Genomic DNA, 20,960 nt, shown 5'->3' with positions numbered 1-20,960 from the left:
TGGAAAGTATGGCTGACCCTTCTCCTCTGAGATCTTCTGCAGCAGTTCATAGTCCTCTGGTCGCTCACGGTCCAGGTTGTGTTTGACCATGGCCTTCCTGATGACCGCTGGGGTCTTATCCTGACTTGTTACCTGCACCACAAAGCACAGCAAAAAAGACATGAAGCACAAGAAAATCACATTTACATCACTTTCTTCACTCTCCAAAGACAATGCCCCCATCTTACTTTCTCTACATCTCTATAGCCCTCTCCTTACCAAGTGGGTCAAATGAATATCTGAACATGACTAACAAAGTGTTTTCTGTCAGTGGTGCTGGGAGAGCATGACTCTTGCATGCCTACACAGTACCATGCCAGTATTACTGTGCTCCTCGCCCACTCACTCACCAGGATGCTCTTGTACAAGTTGCCGTTGTCCACGTCCAGGCTGACGCGGATGATGCAGCAGTCGTCCACCTGCTGGTTGTAGAGGGGCAGCGAGAGCGAGGAGTAGCTGGACACGCCGGAGACCGAGCGCTTGTGCGAGCGGGACGCCGTCACCGGGGTGGACGACACGGACGAGGAGGAGGCGCTGCTGGAGCCCGAGCCCGAGCCCATCCCAGAGGCGTCCAGAGATGACAGAGAGGTGGACTCCCAGAACTGGCCACCAGGGGGAGACAAACCAAGAGAGGGAGACAAAGAGACTAGTTAGACATTCATTCCAATCCCGTAGCACAGTACAGGGATGATAGTATGGCAAAGGTGAAATAATTATAACTCAGGATTCCATTTTCAACTTTAAAAACATTAAACACTTTTTTCAACATTAAAAAAAAATCTACCTTTTCATATTGTGATGATAATATGATATGCAATTATTGAAAGGTTTAGCTAGCTGATTGAATACATTAAATATTGCTACTTCCTTAAAGCTTCACCTCAGCTGGCAAACAAGAATATAACTTAATGTCTACAGGAACACATAATGAATATCAGACAATGACAACGAACAGTAACATTCAACAGCGTGAGTGGGCCAAAGGCTTGTGTGAGATGCTCTGATGTGGGAGACATGCTGTGATTCACCTGCCGATACCATGTGACATGAAGAGAGCACAGCAGTGCAAACACACAGTGAAATGGACAGAGAGTGCATCGTGTAGAGAGAGCAGTGAGGAATCCCCGTCGAGCCCCGTGTATCTACGCCCAGAGAAGCCCAAGAGCTTTGGTCCCACACACACAGGATGAACACAAGTCACAATGAAATGAGAAATCATAGAGCTGTTGTGTTCACCATTGCTTTCAGAAATACATACATCCTCACACTCTCACACACACACACACACACTCTCACTCTCTCCCTCTCCCACACACACACACACACACACACACACACACACACACACACACACGCACACCCACACATGTTTATGAACAGAGAATGGACGACCGGATGATCATGGAAAAGTGACACTGACCCATGAAAAGGAGGGCAGAGTGATAGAGAGAGGAGGGACTACATTTCCCATGAAGCACAGTGGAGAAACAGGAAGTGTGACCAGATCACAGAAAAGAGAAACAAGAAATGGCACAGGAAGTTGAGAAAGTACCGTGGGTGCCAGGTCAGCTATGGGGCCGCACTTCCCTAAGGTAGAATTGGAATGTTTTACGGAGGGCGTGGAGGTCTACAAAAAGGAAGTAGAACCATAGTCACCAGAGAGCCACACCTGAGGCATTGTGTGTATATATACTGTATATGTGTGTGTGTGTGTGTGTGTGTGTGTGCGTGTGTGATTTCTTAGGGTAACAGCACTGAAAGCGGGGGAGAAAGGGGTTAAACAGCTCATGCAACTGTGAGGTCAAAAGGTGTGATACAGAAAGTGCCAGTTCACTGCAGTTCACACACGAGACAACACGTTTAGCAGAACATTTGTCGGTAGTACATTTTCCATTTTTAAAAGTACACTGCTACAAATGGCATGAAACAAATAAATCCGCCCACAATCTCTCAGACATTTCTGAACCCCATCTGTCCCTCCTCCTGTCCGTGCAGGCACACCTTTTTCTCGTGGGACTCAGGTGAGTCGGAGATGAAGCTGATGTTGATCTCCTCCACGTCCGAGCTGCTGGAGCCGGCCGAGGTCACGCTCAGCGAGTCGCCCCCGTCGCCTCCGCCGCCACTGCCCGACGAGCCGCCCAGAGACGGCGCGTAACGCAGCTGGTCAAAGGACTTGGAGTGAGAGCTGCCCGCACTGCTGCAGCCCGCCTCCGACCCCGCCGGCTGACGACTGAGAGAGGAGGAGAGAGAGGGAGGGAGAGGGAGAGAGAGAGGGAGGGAGAGGGAGAGAGAGAGAGAGAGGGAGAGAAAGAGTTTTACCATGTGAGTCTAAGCTTATGTAGGCCTTCACACTGACATTTCAATGTCTTGTTCTTTGCGTGACTTCTTTGGAAACACCAGTGCCCTATTTGAAATTCCAATAAACCATCTTTGAATTGATTTTGAATAGAGAGAAAGATATCAGGTGGATAGAGATGGGAAAAATTCGAGACCATTGTTTAGAATAAAACGTGTATCCAAAGATATATAATGTGGAGCTTATACTTGGAGCTCGGACCTCTTTACTTTTGAACCAATTTCAAGGGAGAAGGTTTTATTTGCATTGCAAAATATAAATTGTAAAAAGTCAGCTGGGCCTGATGGGCTTGACCCTTCCCTTCTAAAACTTGTGGCTAATATTATTGCTGATCCGTTGACTTATATTTTTAATGCATCTTTGGAACAAAACATTATACCACAATCTTGGAAGACAGCACATGTGACCCCACTTTTTAAAAATGGGGACCCAACTCTGATGGACAATTATCGTCCTATCTCAAAACTTTCAGTACTAGCGAAAATTTTTGAGTCATTAGTTAGTGATCAGTTAAAGGATTTCTTAGCAGTAAAAAACATTCTTACTCCTTTTCAATCAGGTTTTAGGAAAAGGTATAGTACCATCACAGCAGCAACAAAGGTAGTTGATGACATTGTCAGTGCTATTGACTCTAAAGAATCTTGTGCAGCATTATTTGTTGATCTCTCAAAAGCTTTCGATACAGTTGATCACCCTATTTTGTTACAGTGTCTGTCTAACTGTGGGATGTCTGTTAATACCATTGAATGGTTTAGAAACTATCTGTCTAGCAGATATCAGTGTGTCACATGTGAAGGTATTATGTCAGGGGAAGCAGAACCAATAGTTGGAGTCCCTCAAGGCTCCATACTAGGGCCTCTGTTGTTTACTATCTACAGTACATAAATGATATTTGTACAAATATAGATGCAGCTGTACATCTTTATGCAGATGATACTGTCATATACAGTACTGCCAGATCTCCATATGAGGCATTAAAGAAAATGCAGGATGCTTTCACAATTTTACAAAAAAACCTTCTCAAATTAAAATTGGTGCTAAATTCTAAAAAAACTAAATATATGCTGTTTACTCACTCTAGTAATGCACTGGATTTGCCACATATAGTCACTCTGCATGGCCAAGAAATTGAAAAAGTGGAAAGCTATAAATATTTAGGATTTTTGGTAGATGAAAAACTCTCATTTAAATCCCATGTAGAAGACTTAGTAAGGAAGTTGAGAGTTAAGTTAGGTTTTTATTATAGGAATAAGGCTTGTTTTAATATAAAAGTAAGGAAGGAACTTGTAGCCGCTACCTTTTTGTCTGTTTTGGATTATGGAGACATTCTTTATATGCATGCATCAAAGTCTGTATTACGCTCACTGGATTCTGTTTACCATTCTGCCTTGCGCTTTGTTGTGAAGGCTGAGTATTCCACACATCATTGTAGTTTATACACTTTATCTGGTTGGTCTCCACTCTCAATTCGTAGACAGCATCACTGGCTAATTTTTATTTATAAGGCAGTGATAGGATTGTTGCCCTCCTATTTATCAGTATTATCCCCAATAGAAAATCATAGGTACAATCTTAGGTCTAATAACAGCATTCTTTTTGCTACACCTGCCGTACGATCCGAATTTGGTAAGACTGCTTTCCGTTACAATGCCCCTTCAACCTGGAATGCTTTACAGAAGCAGTTGAAGTTAAGCACTTTTATTTCAGTCAATGATTTTAAAGCATATGTGTCAGAGATCCTTAGCTACAACTGTAGTTGTATATAGTCTGGTCTATTGTTCTTGTCTCTTGTTTTTCTTCTGTTTGTGGCTTTGTATATTGCTTGTTGTATGGTGTCTTGATTGTTAGATGTGATATTTTTGTTTGCTGTTCTATTTAATTGTTGTCCTTATGTTGTGCTGTGCTTTGCTATGTTTAATGTGGTGTGGCTTGTGCAGAGCTGTTTTGTTGTTGTGTAATGTGGTGTGATCTGTTTGTTGCTTTGTATGTTCTTTGTTTGTACAAACTGGTGTTTATTGTTGTCTATGTGTGCATGGTTGGTCCACTGTAGGTGAGGTGAGGTCTCTCTATATTTTAGGTGTTTTAAGTGTTGCCTTTCTTGGCCAGGGACCATTTGAAAAAGAGACTATATGTCTCAATATGACCCCCCTGGTTAAATAAAGGATAAATAAAAAAAATAAAATAAATATAATGTCATTGTGAAACATTATAATGCATCACTACGTGAAGTATACTGTAAATAAACGTTTCATTATAGTCTTTAATGCAGGTAGAGAGGACACACAAGTTGACACAGACTTTAGCTGTTGTACATGAACACCAGAGCACACAGTGCAGCCTGGTGAGAGACAGAGACAGCACAAGTGCAGTACTGGACTACAGCCCGCCAGCCTGGCTCCTCTGGAGAGGGAGCAGATGAAAAACACTAGTGCGTACGCTGAGAGGAACAAAGGGAGGACAGAGCAGGGGAGAATGAAAAGAGGAGAGGAGAGACAGAAGAGGGGGAGGGAGGGAGGGAGGGAGGGAAGAGTGACTCACTCGCTCCAGCGTTTGATGATGCCTGTGTTCTTCTTGGCCTTCAGAGTGTTAGAGGCCGACTCAGACAAGGGCTCGATCTCACAGGACTGGCTGTAACTGTGGAGACACACACACAGAGGACAGCATTAGCGTGGGGCCATTGTGTGTGTGTGTGTGTGTGAGAGAAAGAGAGAGAGACAGAGAGTGTTGTGTGTGTGTGTAAATGTCAGTAAGCCTCCTTTCACTATCAATCATTCCCCCCCACACAGTGATAACGTTTCTCTGCACCAATCTCATCCCATCCTCCCCTCTCCTGTCATCACACCACGGCACCCCACTGCACACTCTCCCACTGCACACTCTCACACTGCACACACTCTCCCACTGCACCCCACTGCAAACACTCTCCCACTGCACACTCTCACACTGCACACACTCTCCCAACGCTTCATATCATTTCACTTCCCTTTTCATCCAACTGTGTGGATCCCTCTTTATTCTAAACACTTTCTTATTCCACCTATACCTTCACACCACTACAATAAAGAGTCAGTATAATGCATCAATGCTAATGTAACATAAATACATTAATACAGTGTGTGTGTGTGTGTGTGTGTGTGTGTTTGCGTGTGCGTGTGTGTTTCTTCTGTCCGTCTCACCTCTCGGCCTCTGTAAGCTTCTCCACCCCTGAGAACCACTCGGTGAAGCGGGCGTTCCTGGTGAAGTTGTAGTTGTTACAGGCCAGCTGCAGCAGCTTAATCTGAGCTATCACTTCAAACTCCTGCAGGAGAGAGGGAGGGAGAGAGGGAGGGAGGGAGGGAGAGAGAGATATGGAGGGTGAGCACCTCACAAAACCACTAACATCTGCATCTTATTCCGGTCACATTTTCTCATCTATTTTCTGTCATCATCAAATTCATCATCACAACATTAAAATGTAAACAGCGCTTCATCCAAGAGCAGAGATCAAGGCTCACCTTTCTTCTCTTCTCAAAGTTGATGAGATTCCCCTGCAGAAAGGGAGACAAAGATAAGAGTGCACAGAATTCACAAGAGAACTCTTTTCATTTGATATTTATGTAGTCATCTTCACAAACACCAATTTCAATACTCGTTTCAACTCTAAAAGTTCAGTCATTTATCATAACAAGCCAAGACAGTGTAAAAAAAACATATTTTTGAAGCACCCCGACAGCTGAAGAATTATAACTCCAGAGTGAGCGACTGAGGGTTTGTTCACTTACGTCCAGGTAGTCCTTCATGGCAGTGTCCATCATCACCAGATCTGTGAGGAACGTGCCCAGGTAGGGAATGGTCCCCTGCATCACACTCTGCAACACACACACAGGTACAGAACACAGGGTGTGAGATTTTTCTGTACACAGGTTATTGGTTAGTAAGTGTGTGTGTGTGTGTGTGTGTGTGTGTGTGCGCGCGTGTGCGTGGGCATATGTCCTAACAACATGGAGGTGTGAACCGTGTACACTGAAATATGACTAACTATATCTATTAGCTTCCTAGGGACTCCCTGATGATAGGAAGCTGATAGAGAACAGAATGTAATTATAAAAAATGCTAGTAGCTATCCATTCATGCTAAGTGGGGCATTAGCTTTAATTGACCTATAATTACATTTTAATTAAATTACCACAAAGCACCACAGTGCAATGTACACCCGTGGCCTCTAGGGAGAGCTATAGGATTTCACTACTAACTTGCCATGCAATGTGCTAAGCATCCTTAAGGGGGCAACATGGAGCTTCCAGAGTGGATCAACATGAAAGGCTGGGCTCTGAAAGCCCCTGTCCTCTGCTGCTGAAAGCACTCTGGTGTATTTCACCACATTTCGAAAACGCCATTGAAACAGTAATTGCCATAATCTAAATTGCCAGAGGCTAAATTGTCAAGTCTCAGTGGCTGTTTGTAAAAATGTGTGTGTGTGTGTGTGTGTGTGTGTGTGTGTGTGTGCTTGCGTGCGTGCGTGCGTGTGTGTGTGTGTGTTGGGGGGCTTTGTGTTTCTGTGCAAATATGCATGTATGGCTGTGTCTGTGCATGTCCAAAAGCATGTGTGCATGAATGTGATTGTGTGTAGCAGTATGTTCACGTATCCACATGTGTGTGTGTATGTGTGTGTGTGTGTGTGTGTGTGTGTGTGTGTGTGTGTGTGTGTGTGTGTGTGTGTGTGTGTGTGTGTGTGTGTGTGTGTGTGTGTGTTTGAGTGAGTGTGTTTGAGTGAGTGTGCATGTGTGCAATAAAGTCCTGAGCTCTCAGGCTCCGCTCCATTGATCCAGAGTGGGATGATACAGTGGGCACTCTTGGCGAAGTGGAACAGAGTATGTGTGTGTGTGTGTGTGCGCATGTGTGTGCTTGGGTGTGTGTGCGTCTGTGTGTGCATGAATGTGAGTGTGTGTGTGTGTGTGTGTGGGGGGGGGGGGGCTTGTCCTGTTGGAAGCTGTCCTAACGCTGCTTAAACTCTCCAATTACTCCCCCTGTCTTTAATCTATACACACAAGCTGGGGGCGCTTTAGCCACATCTGTCACTTGCCTCGCCTCTACCTCCCTCCCTCCATCCCTCCATCTCTCACTCTTTCCCTCTCTCCCTCGTTCTCTCACTCCTCTTCATTTTCCCCTCTTGGCGGCTCCTTTTATCCTACTTTCTCTCTCTCTCTCTCTCTCTCTCTCTCTCTCTCTCTCTCTCCCTTTCATTTTCCCCCTTGGTCTCCTTTTCCTTAATGCTCTCCTCCATCTCCTGCTGTTATGTGCCCCCTTTCGCTTGACTTCTACTCCCCCCTCTTTTACTCTCTCTCTCTTTATTTCTTTTCTTTATTTCTCTTTCTCTTTCACTCTCTCTCTCCTCCTCTACCCCTCTCTTTTTCTCTCTCTCTTTCTCTCTCTCTCTCTCTCCTTCTCTCCCCCTCTCTCTTTCTCTCTCTCTTTCTCTTCCTCTCTCTCTCCCCCTCTCCCCCCCTCTCTCTCTCTCTACTGGCACTCCTTCACTCCACCCTTCCCAAGTTTCTTCCCTCTCTTCCGTCCCCCTCTCTTCATCTCTCTCTCTCTGTCTAGACGCTCTGCTCTGCTCTGTTGTTGTGCGTGTGCTGCTGCCGTCTCTGAGCCGCTCTCACTCACCAGGTCCCTCTGCTGCTGCTGTCTCTTCTGCGCACGCTTGGGGTTGATCTCCAGAGTGGCAAACTTGGACGTGCCCTCCTGCAAAGACAAGACAGAGTTATAGTGGAGTGTGTGTATGTATGTGTGTGTGTGTGTGTGTGTGTGTGTGTGTGTGTGTGTGTGTGTGTGTGTGTGAGAGAGAGAGGGTGAGAGAGAAAGAGGGCAAATAACCTACAACCTTTTCATTAGAAGCCTTGATTTGTGTGCACCATATGTTGAGCCCAGCCATACATTCAGGCCTGCACATAGGCACAGGCGGTGAGATCTCTCCTCCCTTTTACGTAACAGCTGAGGAGCTAAGTGGCTGTTTGAGCCCAGAGAATAAATCTCTGGTTTTTACATGCCTGTTCCCTCACTGTCCTAGACGCCCTTAATTAATACAAGCTTGCTGTAAAAGAGATAAGGCTCAATGAGCCAGCCTCTTTGAGTAAGTGAGATGGATGACTAGTCTCAAGAACACACACTTGTACACACACACACACACATACACACATCCCGATGGATAGATCCAACTGGTACTGGAAAGCCCTCCCTATGAATCCTCCTAAAGGGGTCTGATGTCAGTGGGAATTCCATAATAACTTTCCACTTCTTAGAAGGTCATCACTCACACACACCTTTTACTGCCGATCTCCAAGTACACACACATGCACACACACACACAAATACACACACACACACACATACACACACACACACACACACACACACACACACACACACACACGAACACACACACACACACACACACACACATACACACACACACTTCAAACTCATAGGAATCTGTGGAATGTCAGTATTTGAGTCTGTGTGTGTAAAGCATGTTGTAACCCCCCTTGCCACTCCTTGCCCCCCCCACTCCAGCATGACCTCCACCTCCCAGCCCCTCACTCAACACCCCCGACAGGAGCAGCAGCTTACAGGCAACACCAGGGCCTCCTGCAGCTACATGTACACCACTGAGCACAGGCTGGGAGTTACCTAACAGGCTAATCCATCGCCAGGTGTGTTTTGGACACACACACACACACACACACACACACACACACACACACACACACACACACACACACACACAGTTTCATACACTGGCATTCTCCGACACACAACCACAGCAGTACGTACATACTGTTACAAACCTCCATCTCTATCTCTCTCGGTCTGAATCACTCTATTTATCTTTCTCACCCCTTATCGCTCCCTCTCTCCCTCCCTCTCTCCCTCCCCCTCTTTCTCATCCCCCCATTATGTGGTCCACCCCTGCACTGTGGAGGAGCAGGCTGCCTATGTTACTTATTACCTCACACATTAGTAACCAGACCTGCCTCTGTAAAAGCTCTGTGCAGTGCAACACCATTCCCAACAGGCAGAAGTGTGTGTGTGTGTGTGTGTGTGTGTGTAGGCGCCTGTGTGTATGTGTGTGTGTGTGTTCTGGTCAAGAGGACACACGGCTCAGTTGGCCACACTCATGCCAGGAAACCATTCAAAGCCTTTACAGGAAGGCCTGCCTCTATGGCGTTTTTTTTTTATAAAATAAAGATTAGGGTTTACAGATTACGCACGGATCTGAACGGAGTGAGAGGGAGTTGAGAGTGGGATTTTGGAGCGAGAGAAACGTGCTGGTGTGAGAGTGAGAAGTGAGAGTGAGTCACAGGAGAGAAAGGCCCTGCTCGTTTCTTACCTTGATGAGGAGTTCCCGGCTCAGCGAGTGGTTGTTCTCATCAGAGAAGATTTCTGAGAGTTCGTGGAAGATGCGGAAATTCTCCCTGCAATCGAGAAGGGAAGGTCACGTTAACATTTTCATGAAATATGGGGGGAATCCACAAGCACTGGCACATGCTGTCTCCTCCATTTAATCCTTAGCTCTCAGAAACCAATCTGGGGGATGTGAGGACTAGCCCTCCTTTGATGTCCTCCACCACAAATGCAGACAAATGAGGCCATCCTTCGTCTACATCTGGACGCTTCCCCGTTCCCACAAGCGGAGATGAAACCGCCGTCTCGTCTCCTGTCTCTGCCGCCCCACAGTGGAGGTCTCGTTCTCACGCTCACCTGGACACCTCGTCCCACGTCCTCTTGAGCCGGTGCACCGGGTTGCACTGGAGCGCCGACAGGATGGCCCTCAGGGACGAGAAGTTCTTCAGGATCCGGCACTCCTGCGGAAGAACATCGGAACGTCAGACAGAATTCACTTTCGCACGTCCGCCATTAACACCCCCCGCCCCCACACCTCCACCACTGCTCTCTCTAAAAGGCCTTCATTTGCCACATTTCTACTAGCTCACTGTGGTTCCTGGGCTGAAGGACCACTGTTTCATAAGGGCTGGTTTACCACAGCAGAGAGGGTACGTGCATGTGCTGTTGAGCCAAGTGAGAGTGAAACTGTACATGGACTTCTGTGGGAATCTGGACTGTTCCTGACCACAGGTATGCCTCCCACTACCCCCTCTGACTTAACCCAATCAGGCTAACTGATGGATGGATGCAGCCACTATTTTGCGGTGAGACGTTCACTCATTCCAGTCTGTAAGAGCAACCAAGCAAAATTCGAACATTATAATAGGGATTACAATGTCCCGATTCTGTCCTTGTTCCTGTTGAACCCACAGCAGAAAACAAGCTGTAGACACAGTGTCTCACTCAGCCTGCTCGCTTTAGTCTTGAGCACCACCGCTTTTCAAATTCAGTAATGGCCTCCTATTAGAGTAAATATCAAACTCAAAACTAGTTAGCAAGAAAGATGAAACTCTTGTTGTGCAAAGGACAAAAGGCAACCACAAAATCTATTGGTTGGAGAACTTCATCCTGGTCACCTCAATCCTCCACCCCATAACCTCTGATCTATTGTACTCCTAGTAGTTCAGCTGAACACGTTCTGTGGTAAGACATTTGTTCATGTCATGCTGTGGGACCTCAAAAGCCCAATCTATTGGCCGCGGCGGTTCTGACATGCTCCTCACCCTGGCCACCTCGATCCAGCGCTCCACCACCTTGGCGCGCTGCGTGGGCTTGAGCGTGCGGTCACTCAGGCAGGTGGCGATCACACAGTGGGTGACGCAGTTGAACTGGGCCACGGTGGCCCGGATGGTGGGCGCCAGGTGCTCTTTGCCCTTCTTGTCCCGCTGGGACCAGATGCTGCCCAGGCAGTGGTAGGGCACCACCTTCTTAAAGAGCTCCTGGAAACGGAAGAATGTAAGGAAGACATGGGGGCGGAGGGAGAGAGGGAAGGAAAGAGTTATTTAGAGGGAGAGATGATGGGCAGGTACTTCAGGAAACTCTGAAGCAGGAATAACAAAGTGAAACTGGCGACTCGACAGAAAATTCAGTGACAAACGACCGCAGGATATCCTTTTGGAGTGGCGTCTGTTTATAAGTTATTACTCAACAGTGTGGGATAAACTTTGGGATAAACTCGTTGTTCCCCCCAATGTCCCCCGTCTCGGTTTCCTGAGTTATCTAACAGCTCAGTACATCAGGGCCAGGAAGTACTGCCAACCCCACTGAACTCTGGGTAGGATGGAAACTTCTCTGCTAAATTTATTTGACGATTGCGATCCGAATACGGTTGCCCATTTTCCCCTCAGGGCCCTGCTCAGGTTGTGTAATCGTCGAGTATTAAAATAAACAGGAAGGAGAGGAGAGAGGTTTCATATTGAGCGGCGCCACCGGTGATCTGTGGATGTGTGTGTGTGTGTGTGTGTGTGTGTGTGTGTGTGGGCGTCCACGCCGGCGTTCTCACCGCGTCCATGAGCGTGAACTGCTCCGCCACCACCACGGGGTCGAAGCTGAGGAAGTCGGGCCGGTCGTAGTCGTAGCCGTTCTCCTCCAGGAGGGTGAAAGTGCACGGGGCGTGATCAAGCACTGCGGAGAGAACAACAGGAAGTAAACACACCTACGCCACACACATCAACAGCCACTGTTCTACACAACAGCTACTGTACACAATACCACAGGAACACGAACTGAAGGGTTTTAGGGACTCTGCTTTGGAGGAAGCTGAAAGGTTTGGCTAAGATGATGGTGAGCATTATATACTTCCATGGCATGTCATTTGACAAATATTCTTGCTCTCTCCAACCCTTAGGTTCTTGATACCACCCCTCCTAGCATACACAATAGTTCTACAACCACCGTTTTATCTGCAGACCTCCTGTAAAGCTGATCGCAGATGACCATAAGGACTTCAGAAGTCAGAAGGAGGGCTCTGAACTAAACCTTACATTTTCATTCTGTGGAGCAAGTCTGGAAAAGGTCTTCACATTTCAGAGCATCTTTCATCTCATATCAAGAGGTGGACATCCCAGCTTCAGAAAGTTAAGTCCACGGTCCTAACTAGGATCAGTTGGTTGGTAAAGGGTTGGAACAGATATGAGGTAGGACTTTTGCTCTCTGAAGCGGGCGTGTCCACCTCTGGTCACATATGAGAGCTTCCTGGTCCTTTAGACCTGGCCTCCGTGTTGTGGGGCTCACCCTCGTGGTCGGGCTCCTGGTGGTGGCGGCGGTGGAACTGGGCCAGCAGGTTGCAGGCGCGGCGCTCCAGGTCGGAGCCGGGGAAGTTCAGGTGCAGGTAGGAGAGCAGCTGCCGCAGGGAACTGTAGTCTGGAGGCTTCCAGAAGTCCTCCGAGTACTGGTCCAGCCACGCCCCCAGGATGGAGGAGATGGTGCTGAGGAACGGACGGAGGGAGATAGAGAGAGACACAGAGGGAGGAAGGGGGAGGAGAGAGGAGAATTATAAGATCAATACAGACACTTAGAACACCAGAAGTGGCAAAAGACACAAAGGGCCAGTGTTTCCTGTGCATGGATTAGGCCTAGTCCTAAACTAGAAGAGAGCATCAAAGAAGATCTCCATGGAAAACAAGTGTTTAGTCTTGGATTAGGCTTAATCCACACATAGGAAATTAGCTCCATGAGCAAGAGATTGAGCAAGTTGAAAACCATGGGGGAGTTAAGGCCAAGGTCAGTTCATCAGGGCTGCTGAGAATCTGAAGCCATGAATGACTACTGGGTGAGAGGGGGAGTGAAGGAGGAGTGAGGAAGAGAGGGAGGAGGAAGAGGTAAAGGAAGGGATGGTGTGAGCACTGACTCAGTCAACAAGGTGGGAGTACAGTACAGCGGCAAAGAGAGAAACAGAAGAGCTGATCTCATATTGGGTCAAGCTGCGTTAACAAAACACAGGATGAGTGTGACAAAACCACAACAGGCACGCACACACACGCACAGACACACACACACACACACACACACGCACAGACACACAAACACACACACACACATAGACACGCAAACACACACACACACACACACACACACACACACACACACACACACACACACAGACACACACACACACACACCACACACAATGTAAACAGTGTTCTCAAATTATAAAACATCCTCTGGCAGCAAGTCTGCAGAACTGCTATGCGGTGGGGGCTGTGTCTAAAGAACAGCCTGGGAGTGGTTTGGTGCCAAAGTGAGATGGGCATGATCAGATGCCCACAGAAATGCCAGGCACTCACTTTCTCCGCTCTGTGCGCTCGTCGTGGGTGAGTCTGTACCCCTCAGAGCCTGGTAGATGCTGCAGCTTGGCATACCTTAGGGAAGGGACACACATAAAAAGGGAAGAGCCAATCAAACACCACTTACATGGTCACATGACAAACCAAATCGAATCACAGGAGAGAAGTGTCATATGGCAAAGTAACACAATAAAGAGGAGTTACACAGAACAACACTGAAGGCAAGACAAATCAATCATGAATAATCCAACGGCTGTACATACTCAGAGAGCTAAACGCGCCGAAGTGCTACTCAATGATTCCAAATGGAGCCTGAGCATGACGTATGGAAAAACATTCATAACTATTTATTCCCAAATCAAACACTGTCATGGACTTAGTCGGCAGCGGCATAACCAGATATTACAAAAATAAGAGAGATTGATCAGGCCCGTGGCTTGCATAAGCGTCACAGATAACGCATCTGTTATGATGGGGCGATGATGAATTGGGGGCTTCACCTTCTTTTTATTGCTTTCGGCTTACAAAAACAGAGCGGCTCTCGCTCTGGCGTCTGGGCTGAAATCAATAGTGCAGATTTACTGTGTCTTTCTACAGGTCTGAGGTGGCCCACAGTGATGAATTGGCCACTGAGCTCTTCATCAAAGCTACATCAAGAAGTCAATTACCACCCCTGAGGTGTCTCTCTCTCTCTCTCTCTCTCTCTGTCTCTCTCTCTCTCTCCGTGGTGTCTTTCTCTGTTCATCTCTCACAGATGATTCCTTTTCTCTCCTCCGCCCTCTTCTTCTTCGCTCCTCTGTTTTATCTGTCATCGTTTCATCCCAGCGGGTGCCTTCTCTGTCTCTGCACTGACTGTGCTCACTTCTCACTGTCCTCCTCTCTCTCTCTCTCACGTCTCTCTTCCGTTCCCCTGTTCTCCATCTCACACCTTTCACTGTCTTTTTGTTCTCCTGTCATTCGGTCATGATTGTCTTCTCTTTCTTTTTCTTTATGATATTCCATGTATTGGCTCCATCACCTTCTGCTTTTCCCTCCTTTTATTTCTCTGTATTCCCTCTGTCCCTTCTCCCTCTCTCTCTATCCTCTTTCTATTCTCTTTTCTCACTTCCCTCCAACAGCTTTTTCCCCCCTCTCTTCCTCTCTTCCCCCTTCCTCCTTCTCAACTCTCTGCCACTCCCCCCCCTCCCCCCCCCTCCTCCACCTCCCCCACCTCACCTGTTGAGCAGCAGGTCCAGCACCTGTCGCGTGGTGGCGAAGGAGCGGTACGTGCACAGGAAGATGGTGACGTAGGTGGAGTCGTTGCCGCGGAAGGCCGTCACCATGTACTCCACCAGCCGCTCCAGCGTGCCGGCCTTGATGGTGCGCACCTTGCACGTCTCGTACAGGCTGAGCGCCGCCTCCGACTCCACGCCCAGCCAGCGCTGACCCTTGCTGGCCGCGTGGTGCATCTGCACCTTCCGCAGGGTGATGGTGAAGACCGCGCCATCCTCCACCTCCTCGCCTATCTCCTGGGTCGCATTCTGAGGGACCACAGAGAGAGAGAGAGAGAGAGAGAGAGAGAGAGAGAGAGACTGGTTAGAATGACATAGATAACTTTAGGAGCAAAGACATTGGCCGGGTTTCCCAAAATTGCTAAGAAGCTCTTAAGTGCTAAGAACTTCTTAGGAGCGTTGTAAGAATGTTCTAAGAACGCTCCTAAGAAGTTCTTAGGACTTAAGAGCTTCTTAACGATTTTGGGAAACCCGGCCATTATCGTTCATGGCATCCTGCTGACACAACAGAAAACATCTCACCCATCTCCTATACTCTGAAGTAAAACAGAGAGAGAGAGAGAGAGAACACTACAGGGAAAGACATTATTCCCCATAGCAGAGTTAATTCATGAGCTGTGACTGACCCAGCAGAAAACTCCCCACCTACAGTATCTCCTCTTGTTTGAGGTCACACTGAGAGAGAGAGCAAGAGAAGAGGAGGAGGAGGAAGAGGAGGAGGAGAGAAAGAGAAAGAAATAGAGAGAGACAGCACAACATAACTTTACAAGGAGAGAAATGATTGCTCATACCAGAGCTAATTCATGTAGCGCTCTTGCGGCTGACGCAGCAGAAAGCTGCTAAATTATTCAGCATTTTTTTCCCTCCTTCTGCGGCTCTCATCGAGACATAATCCCCGGTGTCTGGGAAGGAGCCCTCCAAAGCCCCTACTCACCCATCCCCATTACCACTGAGCGCTGATGGCGGTACACTGTGTGCCCGGGGCTCAGAGTTTATCAGGCCCTCCCAGTGGTCCAGTGTAAACCTCCACAGACGGATCACTTGGCTCTGTGGCCCATTCTAAACAACTTGAGAAGAGACGCCTTACTTTCCCAGCACTGTTCAACCCCCCCTCCCTCTCTCTTTGTCTCTCAACCACTCTGTCTCCTCTCACCCACTTCTGCTCTTTCTTCCTCTTGCTCTCTCCCTCTCTCTTTGCATCAATTCCTCTCTCTCTCTCTCCCTTGCTCTATTCTGTTCACTCTCTTTCTCACTGTCGGCCGGCTGTGCGTTCTCACGGGGCCCGTAGCCCTTATCTACAGCAAGGCAGGACTGGGCTGGGAGAAAACTCGATGTGCTGCTAGATGGATCAGGCAACAGCAAATGCAGCTGGGAGGAGGAGGAGGAGGAGGAGGAGGAGGAGGAGAGGGGCAGGCAGGAGGGTGGACGCTGGGAGCCATCAGAGGGCCGAGCGCGTCGTCTTATCTCCGTCTACACACACAGCTGTGAGCGAGCAAAGTTTCCAGTGTCCAGCACGGAGCCCAGTGGAACTTAGCTGGCAAACAATTTCATCACAGTGTCACAAAAATGGACGGAAATATGTGAAGTGTTTTAGCTGTGCACACGCGATCTCAAGGGCTGCGGTCTCTAGTAAACTCTGGATGACTCTAGCCGTGTCTGAGCAGGATGTGTTATGTCTGACCTGAGGGGCAGGTCTGTTTTGCCAGAAGTTGGATTTATTTGGACAATATTTACAAACAAAGAAATCCGAAACAACTTAGTAAGAATTCCACATACCATGGTTTTAATGCAATTCAATTACTAATTAGTATTAAATATAGAAATGAAATAAAAATGACAATATAGAGGAGATTTCACTCAGATGTTAAAAGCTAAAAGGACACAGAAATGTGCACTGGACTGCGATGTTTCCAAATAAACACGTGGGCCCAAGGTTAGTGTGGCTGATAGCTGCGCAGCGCTCTGTTGATGTTTGGCCTGCCTGCCAGAGGGGCTGTCTGATCTGGCCTTGTCTGTGGCCTTGTCTGACTGCTCCAATCTGGCATGTCACATAACACCACACACACATAACCCTGGCCCCTCACCTGCCTGTGCGAGTAAGCACACACACACACACACACACACACACACACACACACACACACACACACACACACACACACACACACACAAATACAAACACTTACACACATACACACACACACACACACACACACACATACACCCACACACACTCCCACGCATACCCCCACACACACACACTACAAATCAGGTAGAATGGCATTCTCCGATTCAAAGCTCAAGGTTGACACACTGTCACACACAGTAATGACAGTGGAGATGGAATGTTAGAGAGCTATACAGCCCAGTGGCTACCACATGCCCCACTGAGTGTGTTCACACAGCCACTCACTCCATTATACAGGCCAGACAAGATGGCTAGAGGACTCAGAGAAACCAAATGTTGAGATCGCAAACTAATGCCGCATAAAGAAGAGAATCCCATTACGATCAAGTCTTTAGCCAGAGCACTGAGTTGGACACACCTCCAATCTCTCAGTGTGTGTGTGTGTGTGTGTGTGTGTGTGTGTGTGTGTGTGTGGATGTGTGTGTGTGTGTGTGTGTGTGTGTGTGTGTGTATGCGCGGGGGCAAAGCAGGCTATAGGGCTTAAGGAATGAGAAGCGTGAGGCTTACCCCTGTGCACGTGCCTGGCCTGGCCATCAGTTATTTGCAAGCTCACTCTCAATCTCACACGCAGACACACACACACACACACACACACAGAAGTCTTGTTTCATTTAATATGGCTGGCACATATACTATACTGAACAGCAGCCAGACCATTCACACTGGCCATTCCTTTCTAATCACATTCTGCTTATTACACACACACACACACACACACACACACACACAAACCAGGTTAACGGTCATCCACTCAACAGCACAGCTTACAACCTCCCTCCCTACTACAGACTGGAATAGCCATGTACTCACTTTCCCTTATACATGATATTAACTTACAGTACACCAAACCTTCCCTAGAGCATGTCTCCCTGTTTGCGTCTCTGTGCTTGTGTGTGTGTGTGTGTGTGTGTGTGTGTGTGTGTGTGCATGCGTGCGTGCATTTGAACCAAAATGTTTGTTCCCCGACCGCATCTCTTGTAAAGCCTTGTGTCTATAAATAGAACTCAATGCATTGTCACGAAACACTCCTGTTTCATTTGGCCTTTTCTGGAGGGTACAAAAGGCCTTCTTTTGGCAACCCCACATGTCCCTCAATCCTGGGATCACGATTACAGAATAACTCATTATTAGACTTTTAGCTTAGTCTGAGCCCTTAAGCATGCACAAACAATGTGTTCCCAATAAAGATGACTTTGTCTAAATGTGTGTATTCATTGGACAGACTGGAACAATGCGCACTGTTCCAGAGGGTTCTCCAAGGTTTGTTGAACAGGTGCGGACGGACACACGGACTGCGGTGAGGCAGAGCGCAACTCGCCAGCTTTGTTTATGGATGTTGCCATAACAGCGGGAGAACACCCAGAGACTGGCAGGGAGTTGGAGGGTAGTGGACTGGCCATCAACAAATCTGAGTCAGCGGTCAATTTAGGGGCACATCAGTGACCAGTGTGTGCACGGACACACGGACAAACACACACGGACACACGGACAAACACACACACACACACACGCAAACATCCTCAGCATCATTCTGTGTGTATTATGTAAATGGACTGTGAAATTAGCCTAACTTTACCGAACCACAAACAGAACCCAAAGTAAGTCAAGGGAGCTTGAGTCACACTGCAAATATGCTGGAGCTGCTCAAGAGGCAGAGCCGTGGCCCTGGGGGTGAGGGGTGCACATAGCCCCAGAGTGAATCACAGCGCAGCGGTGGGGCCCTCCAGGGCCGGCTCAGATTCCTCCAGGCCCTCGCCGACAGATAAACATGGTGCTGCCTTAGCTATCTCACACCCTCCTCTCTACCTCCCTCACACACACTCTCGCTCTCTCTCTTCTCCTTTCCCTCTCCCTTCCATCACCATGTCACTCTTTGTTCCATCCACACGCTCAGACACTCTTTTTTTCTTTCCGATTCTTCCCTTCCATCAATGCTCTCCCTCTCTCTCTCTCTCGTTTCTCTTTCTCTCTCCTTCTCCCTTGCTTTTTGGCTATTATTTTTGTTCGCTGATAGAAATTCCATCAGAGCTCAAGAGGGGCTTCTGCTCTGCCGCCAGGGAGCTTACAGCAGCTCCCACAGAGACACAGAGAGAGAGAGAGAGAGAGAGGGAGAGAGGGAGAGAGAGAGAACGGAGGGAAAGACAGACACAGACATATAGAGAGATAGACAGACAGACAGAATCAGAGAGAAAAAAAGAAAATAAAAAACTGAGGGAAATACAGACACAGAGGGAGATAACAAAGAGAAAGAGAGAGAGAAAGGGAGGGAGTGACAGAGAGGGAGACAGAAAGAGAGAGATAGAGGCCGGGAGGGAGGGAGGGAGGGAGATAGTGTGAGACAGCTGAAAAGAGGGCAGACAGGCGGGGACAGCGAGGAGACGGAACGGGTCGAGAGAGGGGATTTGTGTGTGTGTGTGTGTGTGTGTGTGTGTGTGTGTGTGGGTGTGTGTGTGTGTGTGTTATAGCAGAGCAGGTCTTTGATCAGCCACTGAGGCTGCTGGGTAGTAATGAGGTGCGCGGCGTGAGCGTCCAGCACAGGACACACTCCCAGGCTGTTCCGGGAAAACAGTGTGGGTGTCGCGGGGCTGGAGGCTTACTCACCAGGACAACTCAAGAACACACAACTCAGCCTGGACCACACACACACACACACACGCACACACTATTATACTGTTTCTCTGCCCAACCGTGTATGTGTATCTGTATCTGAGTGTGTGTGTGTGTGTATGTGTGTGTGTGTGTGTGTGTGTGTTTGTAGTAATATGTTTCAGTATGCAAATGTGTGGTCAGCATGATTATGCATTTTATGTTTATACAGCATATTTGATTCTAGCGTGTGTGTGTGTGTGTGGGTGTGTGTGTGTGTTTGTGTTAATATATTTGCAAACTATATGCATACATTTACATACAGTATGCAAACATGTGGTCAGCATGAATATACGTTTCAAGTTTATACAGCCTAATTGATTCTAGTGTGTGTGTGTGTGTGTGTGTGTGTGTGTGTGCCTGTGTGTGTCCATGAGTGGATGTACATGTCTATACACCTCCCTGACACAATACATAAGCACTCCCAGACAAAGCGCTGGGCTCCTGCCGGCCCACAGAGTGAGTGAGTGAGTGTGCTGTACATCTCTGCTCCCACAGGCCCATAGGAACAGTGCAAAGTACACGCTGACAGACGCTTCCTTACAAACTCACAAACACAGCGAGCGCCGCGAAAACCCTGTGAGTGACCAACACAGTGGACGCCCCGCGTTACACCTAAAATCGAGATCCTGCCAGCGCAGCACAAGGCTGACCCGGCCCTCCCGAGACCCGCCGGACCCCCGGCCCCATCCGCCGATGTTTTTTTACACGAGGAAGTACAGCTCGACAGCAAGCGCCATACGTACGGAACCAAAACACCCACTCACACACGTACACGCACGCTCGCGGAAATTCAAGATGTGTCCTTGTTGAGTGTTAACTCTATTGTGTGGAGTGGACAGTCAGCGTGTGTGTTATCAGCACGGAAGAGTGGACTTACTGCGGGGAGACATCTGGCTGGCCGGAGAGGGAGAGGACGAGAGGAGTAGAGAGGGAACCACCATATCTCATAGGCTGCCATCTGATGCCACTGGAAAACTCAACTCTCAACAGCCAGGCCAAACTTTGGACTTTCCGTCGTTTCAAAATAACGAGCCCTTATCTTATTTCAACAGCCTGCCAAGGCCCATGGAATCCACTCTCTATTCTCTCTTTCTCTCTCTCTCTCTCTCTCTCTCTCACACACACACACACACAAACACACACACATGTGGCCACACAGCCTAGAGCAAACACATGCATTCCCAAACGTGGGTCTCACACATGGACAAAAACACACAACCCACACACGCCTCCATTGGGATTTACAATAT

At 48.0% G+C, this 20,960-nt stretch overlaps 1 protein-coding gene across 4 annotated transcripts in view; it reads right to left on the bottom strand.

Annotated features, from left to right (window-relative positions):
- The window catches only part of LOC134100540 (ral guanine nucleotide dissociation stimulator), a 71,066-nt gene that overhangs the window by 4,058 nt on the left and 46,048 nt on the right, over positions 1-20,960 (bottom strand). For 2 of the 4 annotated variants that reach the window (XM_062553779.1, XM_062553777.1), the window contains exons 2-17: positions 14,818-15,122; positions 13,603-13,677; positions 12,551-12,744; positions 11,820-11,941; positions 11,041-11,256; positions 10,133-10,236; positions 9,762-9,846; positions 8,039-8,116; positions 6,157-6,243; positions 5,890-5,922; positions 5,572-5,693; positions 4,934-5,029; positions 2,041-2,269; positions 1,592-1,666; positions 390-641; positions 18-132 (exon numbers count right to left, since the gene is read on the bottom strand). In XM_062553779.1, the coding sequence (XP_062409763.1) occupies positions 18-132; positions 390-641; positions 1,592-1,666; positions 2,041-2,269; positions 4,934-5,029; positions 5,572-5,693; positions 5,890-5,922; positions 6,157-6,243; positions 8,039-8,116; positions 9,762-9,846; positions 10,133-10,236; positions 11,041-11,256; positions 11,820-11,941; positions 12,551-12,744; positions 13,603-13,677; positions 14,818-15,122 (2,188 nt within the window). Of the gene's footprint in view, positions 1-17; positions 133-389; positions 642-1,591; positions 1,667-2,040; positions 2,270-4,933; positions 5,030-5,571; positions 5,694-5,889; positions 5,923-6,156; positions 6,244-8,038; positions 8,117-9,761; positions 9,847-10,132; positions 10,237-11,040; positions 11,257-11,819; positions 11,942-12,550; positions 12,745-13,602; positions 13,678-14,817; positions 15,123-20,587; positions 20,665-20,960 lie in introns of those variants that run through there. The other 2 variants (XM_062553780.1, XM_062553778.1) reach the window with 2 other exon arrangements.

Source organism: Sardina pilchardus, chromosome 14 (genome assembly GCF_963854185.1).
Source record: "Sardina pilchardus chromosome 14, fSarPil1.1, whole genome shotgun sequence".
NCBI lineage: Eukaryota > Metazoa > Chordata > Actinopteri > Clupeiformes > Clupeidae > Sardina > Sardina pilchardus.
The sequence above is the reverse complement of the archived record's forward strand: the minus strand, read 5'-3'. Positions and strand labels throughout refer to the sequence as shown.